Source organism: Aythya marila (genome assembly GCF_965140915.1).
Source record: "Aythya marila genome assembly, chromosome: 22".
Lineage (NCBI taxonomy): Eukaryota > Metazoa > Chordata > Aves > Anseriformes > Anatidae > Aythya > Aythya marila.
The window spans coordinates 3,933,124-3,960,431 of NC_139063.1; the positions used below are offsets into that span (position 1 = coordinate 3,933,124).

Sequence of the window (27,308 nt, forward strand, 5' to 3'; positions counted from 1 at the left end):
TGGGGAGCCCGGGTGGGTGCTGGTGTTTGGAGGGGTTGGGGCTGACCTGGGGGCTGTGGGTAAGAAGCTGCCATGTAAGAAGCAGCCCAAGACACGGGGCTGGGTTTTGCCATGGGGCAAACCAGGCTTAGCCAGCGCACTGGCTCTCCTCTCGCCCTGGCACAGCACGGGGCACCCTCGGGGTGGGTCGGGGTCGCTCCCTGCCACACTTGGCACGGCCTGGCTGGATAAAACAAGTCATCGGCACGGTGACGGTCAGGTAATCATCATTATTAGGGCTGACCCTCGGTGATGCCACCCGCCCCCGATTCCCTGGCCCTTGAGGGGAGTCGGAGGGCGCAGGTTCCCTCCCAGGGCTGGCCGTGACGTGGGAGCGCGGGGAGGGTGCGCTTACTCACGCTGCGCCCGCTGTCATGGGAGGCCTCGGCACGCCTGGGAGCTGGAACAGCTGAATCCTGCCCCAAATTAGAGCCTGGGCTTCAAAGGCTGCCTTCCCTCGGCAGCCTCGCAAAGTCCCCGAGCTGCCTGCGGTCGGAGCAGCCCTGGAGCTGCAGAGGACGCAGGCGCCGCGTTCCCGGCATCGTGTATGGGAAGAAGTTGTCTGCATCCCTCCTGCCCTACAACCTCCCCCATTTAGGGCTCATTTTTGGCTTTCCCAGGATGGCAGCACTGCCTGGGAGCTCACCTGCTACAAGACACCCGGGCAGGCGATTTTCCTTTCCCGGGGCAGAGGCTGCTCCCTGAATCCTGGCTCAGCAGCGAGAAAACCCCTCTGCTAAGGGGAATTACACCCTGGATGCTCACGCTGGCAAATTGCAGCATTTAGGGCCGGCTCCAGCCATCCCTGCCCCAGCAGAGGAGGGGCAGGGGAAGAAACAGGCTCGACCCGTCGCGCTGACGAAGATGGAAGAGGGTGGTTAGTAAGTGGCACGTTCGCCTTACGTCCAGCCTGGAAGGAATGCAGCCAGGATCCATTAGGGGAGCAGCCGGCCCGTGAGTCACGCCGCGGCCATGCGGATTTAGCCGGGATTTCGAGACCAAGCGACCTGTAATTGCACATCAGCGGAGGGATGCTTGCAGTAATCGGCCGGCCCGGCCCGGCCCGGCCTCTGTGGGGAGAGGGAGGAGGGCTGGCCGGGGCGTGATGCAGCCAGCCCCTCGTTAAATTACCGGGCAAAAATGTAGGCCACACCAACGCCACGGGGAAACGCGCTGCCTGGCGCTCTCCCTTTGAAGGCAGGGTGACACTGCTCCTGCTGAAGCTGGGTTTTGATAGCGGCGAGATAAGCAGGGTAAATATGTCGTGGTGGCAGCACGGGGCAAGGATCGACCGCCCCCGGTGCTGAGCCCGGGACAGCCGGGCACGCAGGGCAAAGCCGTCCTCGTCGGGGAGCTGTTCCCATCCATCACCCAAGGGAAACGTCGCTCCTGGCCGGGACGATGTGGGAACGGCTCCTCCACTCTTGGCTATGAGACTCTGGAAAAATGATGAGAGCCTGAGGAGTAAAAATACGTGTTCTCTCTTGCACAGCAGAGAGAGATAACACCCTGCACCTCGCCGGCACTGCTCCAGCCCAATGCCTGTCCCCAAAACCACGCTCCCACCCCTCCTCGCCCCTACCCTCTGCTATTTCTGCCTTAGGGACGAGCAGTGGCTGGGGCAGGGGGCTCACAGACCCCCCAAAATCCCAGCCCCGCTGCATCTCCCGGCTCCGTTGTGCAAGAGCTGGAGGCTGCGGATAATCTCTTTCATTCCTTTCCCAAGAAAACATGACTCGGCGAGGGCTGTCACTCATCCCCTTAATAACGCTGGATGCCAGCGGATGATTTCAATCACATCGGTCGAGTTGCTACACGCTGGCACCAGCGGCCGGGCAGGGCTGCGCCCAGGTGCTGGGTGGAGGAGAAGGGGTGCTGTGCTCAGGGAGCGGGTGCTGTGCTCGCCAGCACCATCGGGTGCCACGACCTGAGCCTTGAAGGGAAGAGGAGCAGCGGGGAGGAATGGAGAGCAGCCGTGGGGATGCCCGTGGTGCTTCAGGGAGCCGGGCTGCTGGCCCTGGGGCATGGGTGAGCTGCTCCATGCTGGCTGGTGGCTCCCAAGGGAAGGGGACAGCTGAATTCCCAGCTCCAGGTTGTTCATAACAAGTCGAGGCACTGGGCCTGCTGCTCCTCCTCGCCCAACAACGCACCAAGCTGCGCTTCTATCTAAGCACACCACAAAAGGCACAAGAAGAAGCCTTTAAAGCGCTCCCCGCCCCCAAACCGGTGCTGAGTGAAGCTGAAATCCCATTCACAACCCTTCAGCCTAAACCAGGACCTCAGGCAGACCGCCACCAGGGCCAGCAGATAAGACACCAGGGCTCAGCGGAGCCGCGCTCCACGCGTTTCTCGCCCCGAGCTGCCCTTGCTCCCTGGGGGCTTGGCTGCTCCCCGGCCCCCGGTGCCATCCCGCGGCAGCTCAGCTCCGTGCCGGCCCCGCCGCCCTCCCGGCCCGCACGTATCAATGGAGCATTTGTCTCGTGCTTGGCACCAGGCGCCGGAGCGCAAGGGTCCGTGCGCTGGCTCGCCCAAACACAGCTATAAATGGCAAGAGGAGCCGCACAGACAGGCTGTTCTCGCGGTCGGCACGCTCTCAAATAGCACGGTTAACACCCGCGCTGCCCGAGCAGCTCCTGCGGAGGAGCAGGGGCGCACAGAAGCTCCTGCGTGCCCCAAAAGAGGCTGATTACAGCCCGAAGTACGGCCCCAAGGCGGCCCTGGCACGCACCGGGATGGTGCCACCCTTGGTGCCGAGCAGAGCGGTGGCAGCTGAGGGGTTGGAACAGGATTGCAAGCGGAAGGTTTGAGACAAATTCCTCCCGTTTCACTGATCTGGAGCTTGGCCAGACCTGGCTGCAGGAGAAAAGCTGCAGGAGGCTGCCCTGCAGCTGTAAGGCCCTGCAAATAAAGTACCACACCGCAGCCCACCCCATCATACCGACCCCACCAAGGTACCCTCCATCCAGCTGCACCGCAGGGCAAGCGCCCAACTGCTCCAACGTGCCCAGCAGGCTCCTCCACGCCCGAGCTGCTGGCCACAGCCAAGCAGAGCCCAGCCCCACCACGGGCACCGCACCAAGGGTCTAAAAATAAGGGCAGAGCCCCGAGCCCAAGGGAAACCCAGCCTGCGGGCAGCCTCAGCACACGGAGCGCCCACGGCTCCCCGGAGAGCTCCAGCAGCCAAACGGCTCCGCGCTCCCCTTCCTTTTGAGGGAAGGGCACCAGGAGAGCAGCAGGAGCTCCTCGTGCACTCAGATTGTCTCTGGTATCAGGCACAGCACCAATCCTGCCCCCTGCACAGCCCCTCCGCAGAGCACCCAGCACCCGAAACCCTCATCTCCTGCACCAGGTGCTCAGGGCGCTGGTCCGTCACCCCCTGTCCAAAGGAGGGAAAAAAAAAAAAAGACAGATACAGGCCGTGAGAAAAATATATGGTTTTATTTGACAATTAACAAAAGAGGGATCCAAATCTCAGCTGTAAACACGGAGAGCTCCTTTCTGACCACAACTAGTACTTTCCACCACTGTCCCTTTGTATAGCCTGATCCGCCCCAACAATGACAGCCGACGCTGTCAGGGCTTTTGCTGCTCTGCTCGGGGTCACACACCCTGAGCTTATTCCCCAGCGCAGCACCAGCTGCTGGCAGGGGAAGGAGCCAAAAAAATGAGTATTTTGGGGTCAGTCCTGCCCATGGGACACCTGGGGAAGGCAATGTCATCCTATCTTGCCTACGCATGGGGTCAGGGAAGGTGGCAGAGCTCCTGGAGCGGCTCTGCAGGAACAGCCCTACCTGAGCCAGGTGATGGGGACAGTCCCCACGCCAGCCCTGCAGGAACAACCCCAACCCGATGTCAGGGGGAAGCTCAGCCCCGGGACTGCCAGAATTTGGAGAAGCAGAGCCAGCAAGTTCGTCCCAAACAAGGACTGGCATGCCGGCAGCTCGCTCGGTGCGGTGGAACCAGAAGTGCCTGTAGCTCTGCATGGGGAAGTGAAACTGCAGCTGAGGCTGGAGGGCAGCCAGGCACAGAAGAGCTCACACCCAGCTCCCAGCCAGGGTGGGAGCCTGCCCCAAGCACAAGGACCCAAGCTTTTGGGGAAGATAAGGCTTTTGGAGCTGCTCACCTTTCCAAAAAGGACCCCTAGGCGCGTCTCCCGGTGCCACCCCAGCCAGAGGGACCTCAGATGACCAAGGGAATGGGATGCCCATGGGGCCACGAGCAATTCGAGGAGCCACCAGGAGCAGAGGACACCGAGGAGCAGCATTATAAATAGAAACCTCTGGCATAGAGCAGCCTGCCAGCAGCTACACGCTCCCAGGCTTTGCTGCCCGGATGGGGAAGCAGGAGCCCAGGGTGCCCGCACCGATTCCTCCACGGCCACGGGTGGGTTCAGACCTGGTTCTTCACAGGGTAGGGGGCAGCAAAGGGAGCACCCCCCTGCCCTGCTGGACAAGCAAAATAAAAAACCCAACAGATTTGAATACACTGTATTTATTTGAAACAGATTCTAAAGAATCTAGTGAGTCTATGTCAAGCCCATCGCATGACAAGTGATACAGGTGTAGGAAAAAAAACATTTAAAACAAAATCAAGTGCCATTCAAGCTACTGGAATCGTCCGTTGCCCCCTCACAGGAGGCAGCACAGTATCACTGCAAGATCGAGAAAATTCAGATTCAACTCATTCACAGGAGTCCCACCACACACACTCCATCATAAACCAAAAGTGCAATCTCAACGTAAGTCGCCCTGTCGAGCTGTTGGCTGTAGGTTTTTTTTTTTTTTTTTGACATCTTAACCAGGAAGGAGGGAATCTCAGTTTAGTGCATCTGTGTTTGGGGGTAGAGAGTAAGAAGCCTGTAAAAAAAGAAGAAAGAGCATGCTACATGTCATCTATGTCCAGCTGAAGATTAAAATGCAAGAAAAATCATCCCTTGGAACCATGAAGGAGCTACAGAGGCATAAAGGGGCGTACTGGGGGTGTCCAAAGCAGCCCTTAAAGCAGTTTTACCTCGCACCAAAAAGTCTCAACCCCAGCTACAGGGACCTGCGGCACCCACTCCGTTACTGGTGCTTTCTCTTCGGTGCTCACCGGCTGGGAAGCAGAGCTGGACTGAGAGCTGGTCAGTTAGTTGGTGTTTTAGTCGGTGTTAAGTGCGAGAGCCCCCGCAGCATCCCCTCCCCGCCCCACATCGCCCCTACCCCAAAAAATGTCGCAATCTGGCTAAAGGCATTCTAGACTTTATTAGGGTTCGGTCTGCCCGGCTAGTACAGGTGTCACAAAAACCAAGAAACAAGTTAGTAGAGATACTCGGGTAACTCCAGTAGGTTAGCCTCGGAGGGAGCACCATGAAGCCCCGGCGTCCCCAGAGCAGCTTTTAGGGAGCGCCTGGTTGCCTTCCCACCTCCCCGTCCGTGCATAGTTAAGTCTGAGATGATGCTCCACGAGAGCGGGCCCCGCAATCCAGGCGTCTCAGAGAGATTTCGTGCTCTGGACACCCAACAGCTTCAAAGCCACGTCTGACCAACAGAGCCAAGCCCTCCAGACACAGAGGGTTTGTTCAGAAAATACATACTTTTTTTTCCACCCCCCTCCAAGGCCAACTGACTCTCACACAGAGCCCCAGTCTCCACTTCTAGCTAGGAGAACGAATTTCAAATGCTATCGATGGCTCACACGTGGGATCACTCAGCTGGGAAGAGGCTGTTTTGGGGACAGGAGGCAAGATCCCAGCCCTGGGAGAAGAGATCCTGGAAGAGGTCTGCTCTTCTCCTGGAAGGACACAGGCTCCAGCCCCCAGAACAGCTGGAGATAACGGGCTCATTAACCAGTTTGTGCTTCAAGGACAAGCCTCAGCCTCCCAGATAACCCAGCCGGCCTCTGGCTTGGGGCATTAAAACCACACTGCAAGCCGAAAAGAAAACAGCATTTCAAATTCTCCTAGAAAAATCCACGGTTTGGTACAGCAGCCTAGGGCAGGTTCCTGGACAGATCTGCCTCATCGTTTAGGGACACAATTAACATTTTGGCACTGCAGACTCGGGAGCTTCAATAAATTCATTGGTAGGTCCCTGCTGCCTTGTCTCCACGAAGCTTCGCCCAGCATTTTCCACCATGCACTTTCCCTCCCTCCTCCCCCCCCCCCAAGTTTTAGGCATTTACAAGCCCACCCTTGTTTATGCAACTCAGCTTTGAGAGCTATTTGCTACAGCTGGTCCTTCACAGGCAGCAAGCCATGCCAAAAAACCTCAGCAACACATAACCTGCAGTCCCATCCTTGCTTCAGCGAGGCTACTAGAAATGATCTCACGACCCTCCCTCCCCAACAGAAATATTTTCCTCTCGGGACATCCCACTCAAGCTCTTGGGATGCCAGCCCCTGCAAAAAAAAAAAAAAATAAAGGTTTACAGTACAGTTGTGTTTATATTGTTACAGGCACTTAAACAGGATTCTTTGGTCCTTCAAAGGAATTAGCCACTCTGGCTTCTGGCTTCAGAAACCACAAGTCTGCACTCCCATAACACCTCCTGCACTAAAAAATACGAATTCGGATCCGCTTCAGGGCAGTGCAGCTCTACCTTACTGTAATTCTACAATCTCCCCACACACACACCCACCCCCCCCCGTTGCCCACAGAATTCGGGAAGCCGTCGAGTCTCCCCATAAACGTCCCCGTAAACGTCATCTAGCTTCCATCGCACTGCACATCCCATCACAGTGTACAGCAGACAGGTCTCGTCCCAACCATCCCAGGAACAAGACGCTCGAGCCAAGAGTCCAGGAAAAAAAAAACAACAAGTTTCCTCTCGGTGCAGTCCTGGGAAGGGTCCCCCCGTCCCTCCCCACTCCCCAAGGCAAGGCAATACCTCGGGGGACAGCCCCTGGAGCTTGTCCCGGCTCAGTTACAGGGAAGCCACGTTGGGTAGGACTGACTGCAAGGCAGGAAGGGCTGCACGTGGGTCACGTAGTAGTTGAAGTTTATTTCGCTGACGTAGGGAGCTGGCTGGTAGTAGCAGGTAACGTTTGTGACGGTGGGGATGATGTTCTGCTCAGCCAGGACCCTCACGGCCAGCATGGCAATGAGGTTCAGGGTCTGCCTCCTCTCGTGTCCCATGAGGCAGACCGTGCTCTCATTGACCACCCTGTGGAGGGTCATCAAATAGTCATATCTTTTGCTCTCCATCCCGACAAAGTGGCTCTGGAGGTAGCACTCCAGCTTCCTCTGCTGCTCGCCGATGTCGGAGAAGTCTATGAAAAACCTGGAGCACATGTACCTCTGTAGCGCCTTCATATCCACTTCCAGCTTGGGCTTAAACCCCCTGACCAGGAGGTTGCAGTACTTCAGAAGCCCCCCGCCTCGGATCTCCTCGGGGTTCCTGGTGGCGATGACCCTGCTGCGGAGGTGCTCCATGGCCTCCTCGAAGTCCCCGTACATGCTCTCCCCGGTCACCGTGGGGTGGAAGTTCTCGGCCATGGGGTTCTCTGAACACTCCCCAAACAGCAGCAGCGAATCCAGGATGATCTGGAAGGAGTCCACGCTGAACTCGAACTGCCGTCGGAGAGAGTCCACGAACTTGAGCTCCACGTTCTTCCCGCTGTTGTTGGACAGGGAGATGAGGCTCCAGCGGTCGGTCTCGTTGCACACCTTGACCAGCTTCTGCACGTAGGCCTCCTTCAGAGTCACGGGGGTGATCTTGTCTTTGTTGACGCCTTCCGGGAGGAAATCCAGCAGGCAATCCATGACCACGTCCTTCACCTGCTGGAAGACGTCTTCGGTCTTCAGATCCACGCCAAAAATGAGGTCCAGGTCTTTGTACCCCAAGCCACTGTCTTGGTGGAGGACGTGGCTAGCTGCCGAGCCATTCAGCCTCACGTTATGGACTGCGATTCCTTTCTTCTCCAGACGACTACGGACAACCTGAGAGAGAGAAACGTGGTGAGAAGCAGGCAAACACTCCTGGAACAGCCCCACTACAGCAGCAGGATTGGCTCCCTCTGCTCATACGGGTCACCCCAAGGCAAGACAGCAAAATAAAAAGCTAATCCATTAGAAATAGGTCACTTTGGAAGGCTTCCAGAGCCTTGAGGGTGACCCAGCCCCAACTGCTGGTGGGTCCCACTCACCCCTTTGAGTTATGGGGCTCCTGGTGTACAAGAGCAGCTCTTGGGAGTGTTGAAGGGCAGAGTCTGCTCTTCCCTGCCTCCCCTCACCGAGGGTGAGATGTTCCCTAAGCCAACCCCGATCTCTGCACACCCAGGGGAGGAGCAGCCAGCCAGCCAGCCTTCCCTCTAGGACCAGATTTAATCAGGGCACCCACCCACCCCGGCCATCCCTTTACCTGTCAGCATTCATCAGAAGCAACTCAAAACGCCCGAGCTGCTCCAAAGCCCCAGCCAGGTGTCTCCAAGTTCGTGTCCTAACTAGTAAGTGTATCCTAACAATTTCCAGTGTGTCAGAGCTTCGTGCCGAACTTGGCGTGCTATCAAGCACAGGAGGCAGCTTTCATCTTCGGGGTGTTACTTCCCTGATTTTAATGCTGCCTGCTCAGTGCCGGCACACCCACCCGACCTGCAGAGCTTTGTTCGCTCGGCACGGCGCTGAATCACCCGCCCGATTACTTAACATGCAGGAGGCTGAAATAACCCCAAGACCATAAGATCAACCGCTCTGGACACCAGCTTGTAATTTGAGTGTCACCGAGCCCAGGGATCCCAGGGGATGAGGCTCACGTCCCCCGCCAGCTCGTCCCACCTCCCGTCACTTTCATGTCCCTCCCCAGCCACCACCCGCCGCCAGGAGCCCTGCGAGCCTCATCCTGCTCACCCAGTGCACGGCTGGAGCTTGAAAGAGCCCAAGCTCGGGCTCCAAATGGAGACGTTATCTCCTGAGAAGCCAGTCTGACCGGGCTACTCGGCCCCATGAGGCTGTCCCGGAGCCCCACAGAAATGCAAAACCTCATCGAGGAGCTCAAGTTGGCTCAGCCCTGTTCTTTTGGGGGATGCTGAGCGTTGGGTCTGCAGCAGGACTGCCCCCAAACTCAGTCTGCAAGCAGCAGAGGGTGAAGGGCTCCAGCAGGCAGCCCCCTGTGCAGGGAGGAGACATTTCAGCAGGGTTTTGGGAGCGTTTTTTAATCAACTTGTTAAACCCTAAGTCCAGGGCGCTGCGAAATCTCCTGATGCAGCTACTCTGCTGGCATTTCCCCACTGCTCCCTGACATTAGGAACTGCTGCTCGGGCTGGAAATGCGCCAGGGCTCGTGGCCAGCCCGATGGCCACGGTCACATGCCAGGCACCAGTTAACCAGTGAGCTATTCACCATCGGAAGTCCCAAGTCCCCCCACGGACGCGTTTGTTCTCCAAGGCAGGCGGTGCCCAGAACCAGATTTACTCCTGAAATAAGGCGCTGGGTTATTCCTACACATAGAAAACAGCTCTGAGCTGACCCTAATGAGCTCTTGGTGGGACACCGCTGCTGGCTGGGCAGTCACCAAGCTGCTGGCACAGGCAAAGCTCCACGGTGCTGCCTGGTAGGGGTTAGGGGTTGTTCTACCTGGTTTAATGCGAGATGGGACACAGGTCACAAGTGTCAGGTACAGATCCAGGTGTTGGTCCTAGCTAAGATCTCATTCCAGATTAATTTCCCAGCCGCAATCAAAGATTGTTGCTTAATATCAACCTGGGCAAGGCTTGGGACCTACAGACCCATGACCCTGGGCAGACAGCTCTGCCTACACAAGAACCATTGAGGAATAGTGGGAAAAAGAGGAGAAAACCCCACCAGAAGGGGCAAACCACCCCAGTTTGGCCCCAGAGGAGCCCAGACAGCCCCAGCACCCCAGGATGAGCACCCCCAGCCCCAATGCGGAGCGCACCCGGAGTCACTCCCTGGCTGCAGGGGGTGCAGGTATGTGCTCTCCCCCTGGGGGCTGGATATTTGGGGGGTTATGCAGCTGCTGACCTGCTTCCCAAAGCAGCACCCCACCTGGGGTGTGGGTCAGCTAATTGCTCTGACAGCCGGGCGCTCGCCAGCCCTGCGCCTGCCCGCGACCTGCCGCTTCCCACCGCAAGCCCGAGCCACGGGCACGCACCAAACGAGTGCCTTTGGGGTGGCTCACATCGTTAGTCAGCCCTAAACACAGGGGGCAGCACGCCAGCCCCTCGCTGCATCTCAAGGTGCTGGTGGCATCCACAGCATCCTTTCGGGCAGCTTCAGCACCAAAAAATCCAGCTCGCTGGGGGAACATCTGATGCTGCCCCACATCAGGGGGGACACTGGGGCTTCTCCAGCCCTTCCTGACCCCAAGGCAACACCTTAGGGTCAGCTCCCATCTTCTGCTCTGCATAAAACCTCAGGAGCACGGGCATCCAGAGCTCCTGCCCCCAGCAGATGCAGCAGGAACTCGAGGAATTTGGAGTCAGCCTGGCTGGAGCGTCACTCGCCCATTCCCAGGCAGAAATACTCCCCCAGCAGCCCAGGCCCCCTGATCCTCACCTTCGGTTTATTGTGAAGCCGGTTTGCTCGTGGCTTCGTGAGCAGCCTTTTTAATTAGAAGCCGGCATTGCCCGATTTTTTACATTTGATGAGTCATTACCGAGGCACGAAGTTACCTCCCAACCATGAATATGCAGCAGCGTAGCCGAGCTGCACGGCCAGTTGAATATTACACGCAGTTATTGCTTTATGGTTGAACTAACAGGAACTCTTCGACGACGTTAATCGGGGGGGGGGACACCGTGTGCCACGACCCCGAGGACACTTGGGGCTGCCAACCCCACACCAGCTGCCCCCCAGTGCCCAGTACTCAAAGGCTGAGGGGGGAACTGGGAGGCAGGGAGCAACTGAGGGAGGCCCTGCAGGTACTGGGGGGGGCTTGCAGGTTCTGGGGGGTCTGTCCAACACCCTGATCCCACCATGCCCTGGTGGTCCCAAGGCACTGGGGGGGGGGGCAGAATGGTGCTGTCCACCCCAGGGGGGGTCCCTGCTGGTCCCAGGGGACCCCAGGAGGGTCCCTGCTGGAACTGGGGGGTCCCAAGGGGGCTCTGCACGCTGCAGCCACTCCAATCCCACCACATCCCAGTGGTCCCAAGGCACTGGGGGGGGACGGCAGGATGGCTCTGCCTATTCCAGAGGGGTCCCTGTTGTTACTGGGGGGGGTCACCGGGTGGTCCCAGCCCCCACCACCACCCTGACCCCACCGTGTCCCAGTGCTCCCCCAGTCCCGGGGGGGTGTCCCTACCAGTACCGGGGGGTCCAAATTGGGGTCCCTACCGATATGAGGGGTGCTCAGCCCCCCCCACCACCCCGACCCCATCACACCCCGGTGCTCCCCAGGTCCCGGGGGTGGGGTGGGGGGGTCCCCGGTCCTCACCTGCACGATCGTGCGCGGCCGCACCGAGAGCGTGGGGAAGTTGCCGCGGCCGTGGATGGGCACAGCCTCGCCCAGGATCTGGTCCAGCCGCTGCACCTGCTCCCATGTCAGGACGCTGAACCGGCCCCCACCGCCGCTGCTGCCGCCGCCGCCGCTTTCCGCCTGCCCCCCGGAGCCCGCAGCGGGCCCCCCCGGTGCCGCCGCCAGCATCACCGCCGAAAACCCCGCGGAAATGGGGAAAACGGGAGGAAAAAAATTTTTTTTTTTTTTTTTTTAAATTAATGACAAACGAAGCGGCGCGGGGAGCTGCGGGCGGAGGAGGCGGCGGCGGCCCCGGGGGGATGCTGAGCCCGGCCCAGCCACGCTCCGCTCAGCTCCGCCCGCCGCCGGCCGCGCTCGGCACTGCGCTCGCCCGCGCCCCGCCGCCGGTTTATATAGCCCCCCGGCCGCGCCCCCTCATTGGTCCGGTCTCTCCGCCAATCGCTGCCCGCCGCCGCCGCTTCTCTGGCTCTTCCATTGGTCGCCGTTAGGGGTTGGGAAGCGCCGCGGAGCCAATCGAGGGAAAGGGGCGGGGAAAGAGGCGGGGTGGAGAGGGGAGGGGCGGGGCTCTGCCGCGTTGTCCCGCCCCCTGAGCGCGGGAGGGCGGTGGCTTAAAGGGGCCGCAGCACTGGGGGAGGGGTGGGGGGCTCCTGCACAGGGCCCCACTGCTGCCCCACTGGTTCCCAGTTGACATCCCACCGATGCCCCATTGACATCCCATTGATGCCCCATAGGCTTCCTATTGATGCCCCATTAACTCCCTATAGATATCCCATTGCTGCCCCATTGACGTCCCATTGACATCCCATTGCTGCCCCATTGCTGCCCCATTAATTCCCCATTGACCTCCCATTGCCGTCCCAATGTTTCCCCATTAATTTCCCATTGACATCCCATTAGTTTCCCATTGACATCCCATTAGTTTCCCATTGATATCCCATTGCCGCCCCATTGCTACCCCATTAATTCCCCATTGACCTCCCATTAATTCCCCATTGACATCCCATTAGATTCCCATTGACATCCCATTGCTGTCTCATTGATTCCCTATTAATTCCCCATTGACCTCCCATTGCTGCCCCATAGGCATCCCATTGCTGCCCTGTTCATTCCCCATTGATTTCCCATTGACGATCCACTGACACCCCATGGCCTGGTGCCCCACAGCCCCGTGCCCTACAACCTCCCACTTGCCACCCCATGCCCCTTGCTCCCTCCCCAGCATCATCCCTGGACACCGGGGGGTGACACCAATAGGGATGGAGCCCCCCGAGCAGGGTGCCGATGCCCAGCGCCTCCTGCCCCAGGAGCTCAGCCCCAGACCCTAAACCTGGCCCCAAACCCCGCTCCCGGCCACCCGCCGTTATCATCCCCACTATGCCCATGGCCTTAAAACCCTTTCCTTGCCCATATAAGCCCGGATCCCTTTCCCCGATCACCTCGGTGCCGGACCATCACCTCCACTTTTCCCACAGCTGCCCACGGGGTCAGCCATACACCCACAAACCCCAACCCCGCAGTCCCCAAAGGGGGGCACCTCATTTTGGGGAGCCTCCGCAAAGCCCTTCGAGGCCACGTCTCCGGAGCCGAGGTTTGCTCTTGGGTTTTCTCCTCTTCCAAGGGTTTCCCTGCACAGGGGTCTGACAGAAAAGCTGGAATTTCTGCAAAAAAAAAGACTCAGAAATGGGGGAATTGGGGTTTTGGGGTGGATGGGGGTGCAGGAGCATCCTCAGTGCTGCAGGGGAGAGGCGGCACTGCGTGTCCCCATAGCCAGGTCCCTCCAAACCCTCCCAGCCCCGTGACACACAGCGTGCCTCGGGGCGGTGACACGGTGCCGGGGGTCCCCAGGGGTCCCCACGGAGCAGGGGGGTCCCCAAACCCTGTGTGCCTGCCCTGTCCGGGGCTCTGTGTACCCCAGCTCGGCTCCATCCCCGTATTGGGGTTTCGCTCCCCTGTTGGTGCAGTCGGGGCATCTCCCCACTGGGATTAACGCTGCTCCCAGTTACACCCACACCACATGAGGAGGGTGTCACTGGTGCAGGACGCGGCCCAGCTCCTGCCCCGAGCTCAGCACCCCCCTCCCGTGGCGCTGGGGTCCCCTGGAAGGGGTGCGGGGAACCCGAAGGAGCCCGCGGGTGGGCCGGGTGCTGCGCCACGCACCGGCCGTGGGGATGAAGGGGGCACCAGGGCCACACTGCGGGGTGCGAGGGGACGGTGGCAGGGTCACAGCACGATCCCAGGGCAGGATCAGGGCGGTGGGGGCGATCGGAGGTGGTTTGGATGTGGGGTGATGGCAGGAGGGGGGCGATGGGTGCCAAAAAGAAGCTGGGGAGCAGCTGGGGGGCACACATGGCATGGCCAGGGGGCAAGGGACAGGGGACAGGGGGCAGGGCACAGGAGACGGGGACAAGGGACAGGGGACAGGGGACAAGGGAAAAGGGACAGGGGACACAGGACAAGGGACAGGGCACAGGGCACAGGGGACAGAGGACAGGGGACAGGAGACAGGAGACAGGGGATGGGGGATGGGGGACGGGGGACAGGGCACAGGGGACAGAGGCCAGGGGACAGGGAACAAGGGAAAAGGGACAGGGGACACAGGACAAGGGACAGGGCACAGGGCACAGGGCACAGGGCACAAGGCACAGGGGACAGTGGACAGGGGACAAGAGACAGGAGACAGGGGACAGGAGACAGGGCACAAGGAACAGGGGACAGGGGACAGGGGACAGGGGACAGGCACGCTGGTGGCCCCGGAGAAAACCCCGTGCCATTAAAAAGCGCTGACGCGCCCCGGCCGGACTGGCTGGGTGGCTGGGTGACATCCATCCCCAGCAGCACCCCAAAGAGGCGCCGCGAGCGAACGGCCCCGCCACCATTTCCTTCCAGCTCAGCGAGGCCCGGCCGGGCTTTGCTCGTTTGTTTTGCCAGCAATTAAGGGCTAATCACCGTCTGGGGGTGAAGGATGGAGGGGTCCTGCCCCCCGGACCCCAAACTTTGTAGGAGCACTGGTGCGGGGTGGCCGGGTGGCACCGGGGCTGTGCCGGCACCCACATGGGGTGGCACGGGGCTGGGGGACACAGGGAGGTGGAGCCCTTTTTTGGGGCCATTTTCCAGCCCTTTGGGCAATTTACCCACCCGGGGAGCCGGGCGTGCGGGAACAGGGTGTGGGGCTGGGAGGGCAAAAAGCCGAACCTAGAGGGGAGACCTCGGGGAGTCCCCGAGCCGCGTGGGACCGGCTCTGCCCACCGTTCCCCAGGGCGTGTGCCGCCTCCCTGAGCACGCAGCGGGGACCAAGCCCTTCTCCCACAGCCACCTCCGTCACCCAGCGTCACCCCGGGGAGCAGCAGCGCTCCCCATGGGGTGGGGGAGCTCCTCCTCCACGGCCAGCCCAGGCGTCGACACCGCGCGCTGTGGCCATCCCCGTGCACCCACTGCCTGTCCCTGTGCACCCACTGTCCCCATATACCCACTGCCTGTCCCTGTGCACCCACCACTTGTCCCCAGACACCCACTGCCTGTCCCCATACACCCACTGACTGTCCCTATACACCCACAGCCTGTCCCCAATCCCATGGCAGCTGTCCCCATATGCACACCAGCTGTCCCCATACACCCACTACCTGTGCCCATGCACCCACTGCCTGTCCCCATGCACCCACCGTCTATCCCCATGCACCCACTGACTGTCCCCAGGCACCCACAGCCTGTCCCTATGCACCCACTGTCCCTATATACCCACCGCCTGTCCCCATACACCCACTGCCTGTCCCCAAGCCCATGGCAGCTGTCCCCATATGCACACTGCCTGTCCCCACGCACCCTCTGCCTGTCCCTGTGCCCCCACTGCCTGTCCCCATGCCCATGGCAGCTGTCCCCGTGCCCCCACCATCTGTCCCCACGCAGACCCCAGCCATCCCCTTGCGCACATCACTGTCCCTGCGCACAACCCCAGGTGCCACCGTCCCCACGCAGGTGCCACCATCCCCAGGCCCTTTGTGCCATCCCCCCCCACACGTGCCACCATCCCCGTGCCCGAGCCGCCGTCCCCGCACACGTCCCCGCTGCCTCGCGCCCGCTGTAGACTTAGGAGGTGGGTCCCATCCCTGCAGCCTCCTTCAGCAAACACGGCTCCCGGCCACCTCCTGTTTGCGGGTGGCCACCGGCCCCGCTCCCTCCCGAGCAGCCCCGTGCCTGGCACGGCCGGGCCCCGAGGTGCCACCGCTGGCAGCAGGGACCCCGCGGGCACCCCGGGGCTCCTGGCCCTGCAGGGCAATGGCTTCGTGCTCCGGGGAGAGGAGATGAGGGTGAGGAGGGTGAGGTGAGGGTGAGGAGGAGAAGGGGAGGATGAGGAGGATGAGGTGAGGATGAGGAGGAGAAGGGGAGGATGAGGAGGATGAGATGAGGATGAGGAGGATGAGGTGAGGATGAGGAGGATGAGGTAAGGATGAGGAGGATGACATGAGGATGAAGAGGATGATGTGAGGATGAAGAGGATGAGGTGAGGATGAGGAGGAGAAGCTGAGGACGAGGAAGATGAGATGATGAGGAGGAGGAGGAGGTGAAGATGAGGAAGACAAGGCGAGGATGAGGAGAAGCTGAGGATGAGGAAGATGAGGTGAGGATGTAGAGGAGAAGGTGAGGATGAAGAGGATGAGGTGAGGATGAGGAGGAGAAGGTGAAGATGAGGAGGAGGTGAGGATGAGGAGGAGAAGCTGAGGAGGAGGAGGACGACGAGGTGAGGGCACCGGTGTGGCAGGGGGAGTGGCACTGCTCTGCTTCGCAGAGGTGAAGGAGTTGGCTGATTTCTGCCGAATTCACCCTAAAAGCCGAAAGAGGGAAGAAGAAACCTGGGCAGGGGTTTGGCTCCTGGGGGCGGTTTGGGAGCTGGTTGTGTTGCTCCCCCCCTGATTTCACTGACCCCCAACTCCTGCTGTGCCTCACCTGGAGCAGGTGGGGAAACTGAGGCAGGGCGTGCAGCACCCCCCCACCCCATCCTGCCGCCCCCAGACCCCGGGCACCCCCATGCGCGGCACCACCACGAGGCGATGTCCCCGTGCCAGCTGTGGCAGGTCCAAATTTGTCACCACCTGGATTTGGAGGGGACCGTGGTGGCTCTGCTCAGAGCCCAGGGTCCCTGTGGGACCACCCCCAGCCCCCCCCCAGCCCTCCCAGCCCCAGCTGCCTCTCGGAAATACCGATAACTGCTGGTGGCCACGATGCCACCCAGCGAGGTCAGGAGCCACCGAGGGCCACCACCAAGGGGCTGAGATGAAAGGCGCTGCGGGAGCGCACGATGTCATCACGGCGGTGACACAGGGCTGGGGAATGGCACCCGTCACCTCCCCGGGCTGCTGCAAAACCCTGCCCGGGGCGCAGCGGGGGACACGGCCCCTGGGTGTCCCCGGAGAGGTGCCAGGAGCAGCCACCGAGCCCCATCCCAGCTGCCTGAGCCACGCTGGGGCTGTCACCGTCACCATCACTGTCACCATCACCATCCAGGGAGGATTCTGGCCTTTCTGTTTGATTTTTTTTATTATTATTATTTTTCAGGCCCGAGGTGATGGCACCAGGTGGTGGCACCGCTGGAGGAAAGCAGGGACCCGGCCGGGAGCTCTGCTCCGGGCAGCTGCTGAGTCCCAGGCTGGTGACAACGGTGGGGACTTCATGGCCATGGCCCTTCCTGAGGGATTTTGGTACTGGTGTTCGGTGCAGGACCCAGCCTGGGGTGTGCAGAGCTCGTTGGGGTGTGCCTGGAGCATCGGGAATTCCGGGAGCTTTTGGGGTAAATATCAGCAGATCCTGCCAAGCTGAGGAGGCTCCTGCAAAGTGGTCACCGACGCACTGGGCTGTCCCCAAATTGGACACTACTCAGCTGATTGAGCTGAGACGGGGCCCGAGCACCAGGATGAGAGCATTAGGGACGGGGAGAACCCCCCCATGCTATGGGGTCACCAGCAACCAGTCCCTGCCCATGCCTGATCCCATGGGATGCTCAGGACTTGAGCTGCCCCGTGAGCTGCAGGGCTCCCGGCCCCATCCCCTGGGAGAACCTCATCACGGAGCTGCCACAGCTCCGCCGTGGGTGCAGGGAGGATGAGGAAGGCTCGGAGGAAGGAACAATTTGCTCTGCCTGGGCTTCGTGCCACACCTCGGGGAGGGAAACTGAGGCACGGGGAGCCCAGCGGCCCTGGCTCGGGCAGATTCCTGCTGCTGCGATGGACAAGGGTGGCCTGATCAGGGTCCTGCTGCTCTCCCTGTCCTTGGCAATGGTGACTGGGGAGGGGGGGAGAGGGGGAACCGGGGGCTCGGGCAGGGCACGGGGACACGGCACGGCCACGGGCACTGCGGGTTCGGGGACACTCGCCGGGACCCATCCACCCCGTGGCCTCGCTGCGTGCGCTTCAGCAGTTGCTCAGCGGTGACAGCCCATCCCTGGAGGGATTATTAGTTCCTCCCTCATTAAGAAAAGTTACTCACCCCCCCCGACAGAAACAAGAATATCCTGGAAATGCCTTTGTTTGGCGAGCTCTCGCATTAAAGCTATGACCAGAACGGGGAGGGCGGCTGCACGTGATGCAGCCTGGCACGTGTGGAGGGCGAGAGGCTCACACCCGGCCGCAGCCCGGGGCTGCCCCGAGCTCTGCTGTCACCCCCTGTGCCCGGTTTGGTGACCGTCACCGTGCTGCCGGGCTGTGCCAGCGCCTCCCAGCACACCCAGCACCAGATCCCCAGTGCAGCCCTGGGGACCCGCGGCACCCCAAACCCCGTGCGGGGCAAAAAGGCCGGCACCCGCTGCCACCGTGCTGCCCCAAGGGAGCCATCAGGAAGCCCCACGGAGCAGCAGCGGGGCCGAATCCAGCCCTGAGACGCACGGGGGACCCTGGGCTTCAGGTATTTTAAGCAGATGAGCAACGCCAGCACTTATGTGCTTGCTGGATTGTAGGAGCGTGAGTCACGGCCGCGCTGAATCAGAGCTGTAATGCGCGGCGGTGAAACACGCTCGAGTTATGGCCACCTAAAAGCCAGGGGCTTCTTGGGGAGGGGAGAGGGAGCCCCGAGGGATGGGGGCTTTGGGGTCGGGGCTGCTGCATGGCCCTGCTCCGGGGATGGGGGAATCGTCCCCCAGTGCCCAGCTGGGTGAAAGGTGTGGGTCCCGGGCAGGGAATTGGGGACCCCCCACGCCTGACGCCACACACTGGCCGTGCTGGTGGCCCTGTGGCCATGCTGGTGGCCCTGTGGCTGTGCTGGTGGCCCTATGGCCGTGCTGGTAGCCCCATGGCCACGCCAGCTTCCCCAGCAGCAGGGCCCAGAGCGGTCCCCAAGGCCCTGTGTTAATCACAGGCTCCCGACCAGCCCGACCAGGCGGGTGACACGCTCCCCGCTCCCCAGCACGGCGCGACGCCAGCCCTGCGCTTCCCCATCCCAATTATAAACAAAAACCAAAAGAGGAGGGAGCTTGGGAGCACAAATCAGCCGTCCCTACAGCTCCCAGGGTTTACAGGAGGGCCTCATCCTGCAGTTTGGGCAGCCAGAGACCCAGCTGGCTTCTAGCTGGCGGGGCAGGAGGGGTCCCCATGTCCCCAACCCTGGGGACAGCAGCCAGCGCCAGGCACCTCACGCACCCACAGCAGAGCTGCTGCCCCAGCACAGCTCCCCGGGCCAGGAGGGTGAGCTGAGGGCAGGAATTTGGGCACAGATCTGAGATATGGGATCACAGGCTCGGCCGTGCCCTGCTGCAGGGTCTGTCCTTCCTCCTTGGGGACAGCGTGGGGACAATGCACCGGGGTGGGCACCACCGACACCTCGAGGCTTCCTCCGGGCTCGGCGATGTCCAGCACCCAGATGAGGAGATCAGGGCTGGGTTTGCCTTCGGGATCCTTTGTGCTGACGGAGCTGGCTTGTGCTGCATGAGCTGCGGGTGTGGGACAGCCCTGCTGCTCCAGGACGCGCCCGGTGCCGTCACCCATGGGTGCTGGGACAAGCAGCGACGCATCGGGGCTGGTGCAAGCCTGTCGCTGCCCCGCAGGGCCCCCAGAGCCCCGGTGGGAGGTTGAGGGATGGACCCAGCACCCCCACAGAGACCAAAGAGCGAGGTGAGGTCTTGCAGCTGCCCCCTGAGACACGGCTGGTGCCCCGCGGCAGGGGCAGGAGTCCAAACAGCCGGAAAGAAAACACGAAAAATTAACATTAATTTATTATTCATGAAAAAAAAAAAACAACAACAACAAACGAGATTCTCTTTACATGTGTGTGGCTTATTTTTTTTTTCCTTTTTTCTTTTCCTTTTTATACAAGAGAATTTTCATTGCTTTTATTTTTATTTTTTTCCTCCTGGAGACAGAGCAGGGCACGCAGGCACACACAGACAGCGACGGCGGGCGCTCGCCCCAGCGGGAGGAAGCTGCGCGGATGCCAGACCCCGGGGCCAGGCACGAGGCAAGGTCCGGGGGTCCCGGAATGGGCGCGCACGAAGGCAGCAGGACAGGGACGCGTGACAAGGCACGGCACGGGGAAGGGGAGGCAGCTCTGGGCGCCCCCCCCCGGGGTGCTGAGCACCCCATGGCACGTGGTGGGGACCAGGCGGCACACGGGGGACACGATGACATGCTAGAGCACGACGTGGGATGGTCCTGAGCCCAGGGAGGGCTGCGAGCCACCCGAACACCCAAGGCTCCCTCCCAGCAAAGTCTCGGGGCTCGTTCCAAGCTCAGGACCCTCAGCACCCCCAGCTGGCCCCCTCCTGCCAGCTCCCGGCCCCGCCGTGCCCCCGTGCTGGGTGAGCAGCAGGAGCCGGTCCCCAGCTCTTCCCGAGCTCCTCTTGGTCGTGGGGGAAGGAAAAAACATCCAAACCCTGGAGAAAATACAATCATCCGCACGCCACCTCCCCGCGGACATCGAACCCGGAGGCTGTCTTTGGTTAAGGAGCACCCGGTGCCGTCTGTGCCCCCTGTATGGGATTTTAAGGGGTCGTGCACGGGGCCGGAGCCGTGCTGCTGGGCAGGCGAGGGCAGCAGGAGGTGCTCGCCACGGCTCTGAGGCCTCCAGGGCACTCGGTGGTGGCTCGCAGCGGGGTCCCCGAAGGGCTGGGTGACAGGTAGCAGCTCCAGGAGACGAGAGGCATCGAGGCCCACGCTTGCAGGGCCGCTCGGAGCGAGAGGGGAGCCGGGTCCCCCTCGCATGGCTATAGGATATTAAATTTAACAAGACCCGGCGTGAAATGCAGCGCTGGAGGAGGTGCCCCCGGGCAGCAGCCAGCCCCGCAGGGGAAGCAGCCAAGGCAAGGGGACGCCGACACGAGCCCGCGGTCCCCGGGAGGCTGCCGAGGGAGGCGGTGTGTGCCCCAGCCCCCCTCCAGAATCGAGGCGAGGAGGCGGATAAAAAGCGAAGCAAAGGAGAGGCAAAGCCGTGCTGCGAGGCAGCCCCCGCGGGCCCCCCGAGTTGTCCAGCCAGAGCCCACGCTGCGCTTGCCAGAGCCACCCTGAGGAGCCGCTCACTGGTCCTGAGTCAACGCAGGTGGGGGCAGCCTCTGGGGAAGCCCTGCCGAGGCCTGGCAAGTCCCAGGCCCTGGGATTGTCCGTGTCCCCCCCAGGGCACGGCGGTGCCGGGTGCCCCCGTCCCCTTCACCGCCGGCTCAGGGGCTCCATCCTGCTCCTCGGGGCCGGTCCGTGGCTTGCTGGGCAGAGCCCTGCGGGCAGTCCCCGGCCGGCCGGGACGGTCTCTCCTTCCAGAACCCAGCGTGTAGTGATAGAGGAACCAAAAAGGTGGTGGCGGGGGGGTCAAAGAGAGAAGAACAAACGAAGAGAGAGAGAGAAACCAGACGGAGACGTGCGAGGCTTCACGCGCTACTGCCCCTTGGGGATGAAGGGCTCCCCCTCCTCCGGCTCCGGCCGAGGCCCCGGGTCGCTCAGGCACCGCAGCATCCGCTGGCTGCTGGGGCTGTCGCTGGTCCCCGGGGTGAAGACATCGTCAGTGCCCGGGGAGGAAGGCTCCTTCACCCGCATCACCAGCCCCTCCTCATCCTCCTCGGGCGAGGGCGGCAGGCCGCCGCAGCCCTTGGGCACCTCGTTCGACAGGTCCACGGACTCCGGGGACTGCGGGGAGGCCGGGTCGATGGTGATGATGGGCAGGTTCTCCGAGTCCGGTTTGGGTTCGTAGGCCAGCGGATCTGGGGGGGCAGAGAGGTGTCAGGCAGAGCCCAGCTCACGTTTTGCTGCTGTCAAGAACAAATTGGGTCAACCTGGGGGGTTCCAGCAGGGAAAGGGGATCTCAGGACCTCCAGCTATAATGCACTCCAGGTGATTGGGGTCTGGACCCCTGGGCTCACTCCCTCTTGTTTCCGAGACGCTGTTTAAGCCCTTTTTCCCATCTCCACATCCTATTTGGAAAGGCAGCAGCCCGGCTGCCCAGGACTGCAGGGTTTGCATGGGGCGAAGCTGCCCTCTGGTGATTAAACACGGTCTCAGCAAGCACCCAAGCAGCGCAGTGCCGCGTCGCGCCGAGCGGGTTACACTCAGCCTCCTCTCCTCCAAGCTGTCCCCAAAAGCGGAGGGAAGGACACACAGGGCAGAAGAGAGACAAAGATGGCAAAGTGAATGTGTGATGGAGAAGCCAGGAGGACAGGGGAAGGTCTGGGTGTTGGGAAATCCTGCTCCTCTCCCCAGCAGAGATTGAGAATGGTCAGGGAGAGGCAGGGCTGGGAAATACGGCTGCAGGGACGAGGTAAGGGGAGCTCTGGGCAATCCGGGTCAGAGAGCTGGCAGAGGGGACACGGGACAGCCCAGCCTCTGAGTGCCTCAGCACCCAAATGCCAGCAGTGCTCAGCGTGACAGCGACAGCAGCACTTCCCCAGCAGCTCAGCACCACCCTACCTGAGCCTATGCGAGCCCGGGACATGGTGGGTGAGTCGAGCTTGTGAGCCGGCACCGTCAGGTAGGTCGGTTTCTGCAATGAGAGCGCAGGGAAGGCAGCGTGAGGGGCTGCCTCTGGGTGAGTGGCTGGGATGAAAAGGGAAGGGGAAGCCTTCCAGGACCCCAGGCCACAGGAACGAGCAAAAAGCAACAGCAGCATGCGGAGAACAAACGCACGCGTCCTCCCGCCCGTGCTGCAAGGACTTGTTGTGAGCCTGGGACGATCAGAGGGCAGATACCCACAGACAGCACACCGCTGTCCTTCCTAGGCTGGGAAGAGCAGTCTGTATTCCTGTCCTCCCCATCCCCGCCCCAGCGTCCCCTCCATACACTTCGTTCCATCTGCCGGGCCTTCTGCCTGCGCAGGAGCATCTGGTTCCAGGCTTCCTCGTAGGGGTCAGCCACAAGCGTGTGCCGGTTGTAGGATCGCAACTGGGAAAATGCCCGAGAAAAGGAGACGGGTTAAAAACCTCGCAGAAAGGCAAAGAAAGGTCTTATCATTTCCCTTAGGGATGGGATGAAACAGCCACCAGTGGGCACAGAGCGTCCAAGCAGTTTGGTGGCTCATCCCTTGTACGTTAGCATGGGGTGCCCCATCCTGACCCACCGTGACCCAGCAAGGATTTAAACACCAGGCTCAGCCAACAAGCCAGCTTTCCCCTCAGCATTGTCCCAAGAGAAAAAGCCTCTTGGGGAGAGAAAGCCAGACTAAGAACACAAAGGGCTGAGCTCAGAGATGCCCTGGGAGAAGTACAGACCTGGCCCCGAGGGTTTCTGGCTGAAGTTGTGCTGGCCACCCCCAGGGAAGCAAAGAGGGCACGCGGGGTGCAGAGGCACCGTGCAGGGTCATGCCTTACCCTCTGCCTGGTTTTCTGCAGGTTATTGCGAAGGATTTTCCGGATCTCCTCCTCCTTGTCCTTGGACAGGACTGGAATGACGCGCTCCACGGGCAGATTCTTGGGGTTGATGTTCCTGCAAGGACAGAGAAGATTCAGAGTCACAGTGTGAGAGCTCATGGCAGGGCTGAACGGCTGCTTGCCCCGCGGCCACAAACTGGGAGTGTTCACCCCGTAGCCAGGGCCCTTGGGAGGCTCATGGTGGCCAGGGCTGGAGAACTCACTGGATAGAGACCGTGGAGACAGCAGAGGGGATCTTGCCCAAACCCCCGCTCTCCACCAGCTCGATTGCCTGCTTCATCTCCATCTTGTGATAGAAAGCGATGAGCTGGGGCTCCTTGGAGCGCTCCCCTGCAATCAGGCACTTCTTCACGTACTTCTTGTTGAAGCGGTTCAGCCTTCCCGAGGACACAGGGGAAGAAATAGCACAATACGTCAGTCCTCCCCCCGCCTTAGCACCCACTCCCTGCTCCCCGATCTGCTGAGGCCAGCAGAAGATGGATCATCTCCCTCGAGCACGGGTCAGAACCAAGCAGCCTCCAAAAACACCACACCATTGCTCCTGCTGACAGTGGACAGACCTGAGCTCCTGCAGAGACTGGCCACCAGCTGTTCCCACACTGCTGTGTGCACTTTGTGGTGTGACAAAGGGGTGCAGCCCCGCAGCCTCACTTACGCTCAACCCAGGGCCATATATCATCAGGGAGGGAACTTGTGCTGCTACTCCAGCCTGAGGAAAACCCTGGCCTTGGGCTGGGGCATCCTGCTAGGTGGCGATTCAAATCTTTCCCCACCTCACCCCCAGGTCCCCCCAAGCCACCAAAGCTCCGTACTCACTTGTCTTTCCAGTGGTGGTGCCCGTAGTGGCCACAGATATCCTCAATCCCCGTCAGCAGGTGATCCAAGAACTAGAAGAGAAGGCCCAGGGTGTGGGCAGCCTGCAGGGCTGCTGCCTGTCTCTCCCCACCACCCTGACGCCCCCTGCCCCAGGGGTGACGGCACTCAATAGGGTGTGAAATCGGGGCTGTGGGGCCAGGATGGGCCTCAGTAGGGTGGCACAGTCCCAAATGGTCTGGCTGCAGTGCTACCAGGTGGAGATCTGGGTTGGAGCAGGCTACTGGGTGACACAGATGGGGGAGAGCCCCTCGCTCCGTCCCCCCTTACCTTGGGCACCAATATAGGGGCAGCTCCCGCTCCATAAACCTAATGTGGTTACAGAGGTGGAGGTGGTGGAAGCAGAAGAGGGCTAAGGTGGTGGAGAGAGGCGTGTGGGAAGGCTGGGTGCAGCACGTTACCTGCGTGTGGATCTCCTCGTTGATGGAGCGCTTCGTCTCCTGCTTCTTCTTCACAGCCAGCAGGTCTACCAAGGGCCGGATGGTCATGCCCTAGGGACCGGGGCAGGAAGAATCACAGAATCATCGAATATCCCCAGTTGGAAGGGACCCACAAGGGCCATCGAGTCCAACTCCTGGCTCCACACAGGTCTACCCAAAAATTCAGACCGTATGGCTGAGAGCACAGTCCAAACAAGTCTTGAACTCTGACACTTAGTGCCGTGACTATGTCCCTGGGGAGCCTGTTCCAGTGCGTGACAGCCCTCTGTGAATAACCTCTTCCTGACGTCTAGCCTAAACATCCCCTGCCACAGCCTGACACCATTCCCTCGGGTCCTGTCACTGGTCACTAAACAGAACAGATCGGTGCCTGCCCCTTGTGAGGAAGCTGCAGGCCACCATGAGGCCTCCCCTCAGCCTCCTCTTCTCCAGGCTGAACAGGCCCAGTGCCCTCAGCTGCTCCTTGTACATCTTCCCCCCCAGGCCCTTCACCATCTCTGTAACCCTTCCCTAGGGAGGTCAGGCCTCTCCCACCGCGGAGGTTGAGGTGCCCTGCAGGAGCTGGCTGGGTTCAGCACGGCCGAACCGCAGGGCTCTGTGCTGCCGGTGTCACTTGTGAGCCTGACGAGCTTTGCAAAGCAACGAGAGGACAGTGGCAGAGGCTGTGGCCACGCTCCTTGGCTCTCCAGACACACATAACGCTCGCTGCCCCTCCGTAACAGCAGCACGACCACCTGCGAGCCACCAACCTGCACGAAGACCGTGAAGAAGATCACCGTGATGATGGCCGTGAGGAACATGTCCCTCATGTCGAAGTGCTCGTAGTCGAGGAGGTAGCAGAGGGAGAAGGCGATGGCTCCCCGCAGGCCCCCGTAGGCGATGATGAACTGGTCCTTTGGCGTCAGCTTCACAATTCGGAACTTGTTGATGAACCAGGTGAGGACCAGGACACCTGGGGGAGCGGGGCAGGACCTCAGGTGAGCAGATGGTGAAGGACACCCCTGGTCCTGAGGAAGCCCCCCTCCCAGAGCCCAGCTTGCAGGCCAGAGCAGTGTCATACCCTCAGGGCCGCGGGTGCAGGCGAGTGCTCTCCTGCTCATCCCAACCCCATGTCTAGGGTAGTCTTGGCCTCACCCCATCTTCCTGCAAAGCCAACCACCAGCAAGGTCCAATGCCCACGGTGGAGCAGTGCTCCACCAGTCAACCCCAGTCTCCCCAGCAAGGCACACCAGGACCTCGTAGCCCTGGAGTGGCCCCAAGGACCTTGTCCTCACAGCGGGACCTCACCTAAAACCCTCGCGATGAGGCAGAAGAGCAGCGTGCTGATGACAAAGGTCCAGTTCCAGTAGTGCTGGCCGGCCACGGTGGAGACACCCAGGAAGATGAAGATGAGGGTCTCGCTCACGCTGCTCCACATCTTGAGGAAATACTTGATGGTGGTGTGGGACTTGTGGGAGATGTTGGCTTCCACGTAGGGCCGCATGACCACGCCGGAGGCGATGAGCCTAGGGGCAAGGTCGGGGCACTCAGCAGCCATGGGGACAGTCCCAAGCCCTGGCCCTGCAGGACAGGGCTTGTGAGACACCAGCAATTATCCAAGGCCTCCAGGGAAGACAACACAAGGCTTCTCCTTCCCCCTAGTAGGGCAGGAATGAGAATTGGAGCCAGGAAGCTCAAAACCATGGCATTTTGAGTGCTCAGCAGGCCCTGCCCGCTGCCACGTGCCCAGAAGAATGGGAAACGGGCTGCCAGTGCTTTGGGATCCGTGGGACAGCTCAGGACAGTCTCTTCCCTCATCTGCCTTCATGCATATCCTGGCTCAAACACACCTCTGGCCCGCATCGGGCACGCACTGGGTGTGCTGGGACTGCCACAGAGATGTGGTTACACCAGAGAAAATCCTCCAAAAACGGGGTCCTGCCCTGGGGACAGGGGGGCATCTCATCCCACCCGTGCCCAACTCACGCCATGATGCCAGAGAGGTGGAAGAGCTCAGCAGAGAGATAGGCCATGTAGCTGTAGAGGAAGACGAAGAGGGGCTCGATGACTCGGATGTGGGAGGTGAAGCGGGAGGTGAAGGCAGCGACCAGCCCGTAAATGACGCCCACAAAGACGCCGCCCAGCGACACCACGAAGAAGCTGAGGAAGCCGAGGATGATGTCGATGATGGTCACCTGCTCAAAGTTGGCAAACTCCTCGAAAAGGTGGTAGAGGACCTGGGGATGAGAAGGGAGAGGGGGTTTCAGGCTGCCCTGCTGCCAACAGACACCCTCACCTCGGAGGAGTGCTGCTCAGGGACAGCATTGACACGGACACAGCCCCATGGGGGGCAGCTCCCCGTTCTCCATGGCTTGCAGGGACACGGAGCAGCTGGACACGTGTCCAGGACAGCTCTGCTCCCCAGCACTCACTCAGGAGGGACTTCGGTCAAGGATGAGCCAGCTGGAGACCGCTCCTGCTTCCCAACAGGACGGATCCAGGCTGGGGGACCCCCAACAGCCACATGGGGAGAAAAGCCAGCACCTGCCCTGCTCAGCATGGAGAACAGCCCAAACCTTTTTGCTGGTTTGCTGCTAAAAGGGCAACGAGGAGCCCACTCCGGGCTGCATCTCCCAACCCCTAGATGCATTTTCTTGAGAGATTTTAAAGCAGAAACCAAGGTGTCAGGAGGGGGACGCTGGTTTCTGAGCATCCCACACGGATACTTGAAGCGGTGAGAG

At 60.9% G+C, this 27,308-nt stretch overlaps 2 protein-coding genes across 3 annotated transcripts in view; both read right to left on the bottom strand.

Annotated features, from left to right (window-relative positions):
- Positions 1-3,131: 3,131 nt before the first annotated feature.
- On the bottom strand, positions 3,132-11,799 carry TENT5B (terminal nucleotidyltransferase 5B). Of its 2 annotated transcripts, XM_082777483.1 has the most exons (3): positions 11,410-11,799; positions 6,907-7,958; positions 3,132-6,418 (listed from the first exon to the last, which is right to left on the bottom strand). In XM_082777483.1, the coding sequence occupies exons 1-2, from the start codon at positions 11,617-11,619 to the stop codon at positions 6,939-6,941; spliced, it is 1,230 nt and encodes a 409-aa protein (XP_082633609.1). In that variant the 5' UTR covers positions 11,620-11,799; the 3' UTR covers positions 3,132-6,418; positions 6,907-6,938. The 2 variants fall into 2 exon arrangements, with proteins under 2 accessions (XP_082633609.1, XP_082633608.1); XM_082777482.1 differs by having other exon boundaries at positions 3,132-7,958.
- Positions 11,800-19,627: 7,828 nt separating this feature from the next.
- SLC9A1 (solute carrier family 9 member A1) overlaps positions 19,628-27,308 on the bottom strand; it is a 29,509-nt gene continuing 21,828 nt past the window's right edge. The window contains exons 3-12 of the mRNA XM_082777782.1: positions 26,554-26,804; positions 25,876-26,093; positions 25,338-25,540; positions 24,550-24,639; positions 24,092-24,162; positions 23,479-23,652; positions 23,216-23,330; positions 22,689-22,790; positions 22,320-22,392; positions 19,628-21,616 (exon numbers count right to left, since the gene is read on the bottom strand). Of these exons, the coding sequence (XP_082633908.1) occupies positions 21,294-21,616; positions 22,320-22,392; positions 22,689-22,790; positions 23,216-23,330; positions 23,479-23,652; positions 24,092-24,162; positions 24,550-24,639; positions 25,338-25,540; positions 25,876-26,093; positions 26,554-26,804 (1,620 nt within the window). The 3' untranslated portion in view covers positions 19,628-21,293. The remainder of the gene's footprint in view (positions 21,617-22,319; positions 22,393-22,688; positions 22,791-23,215; positions 23,331-23,478; positions 23,653-24,091; positions 24,163-24,549; positions 24,640-25,337; positions 25,541-25,875; positions 26,094-26,553; positions 26,805-27,308) is intronic.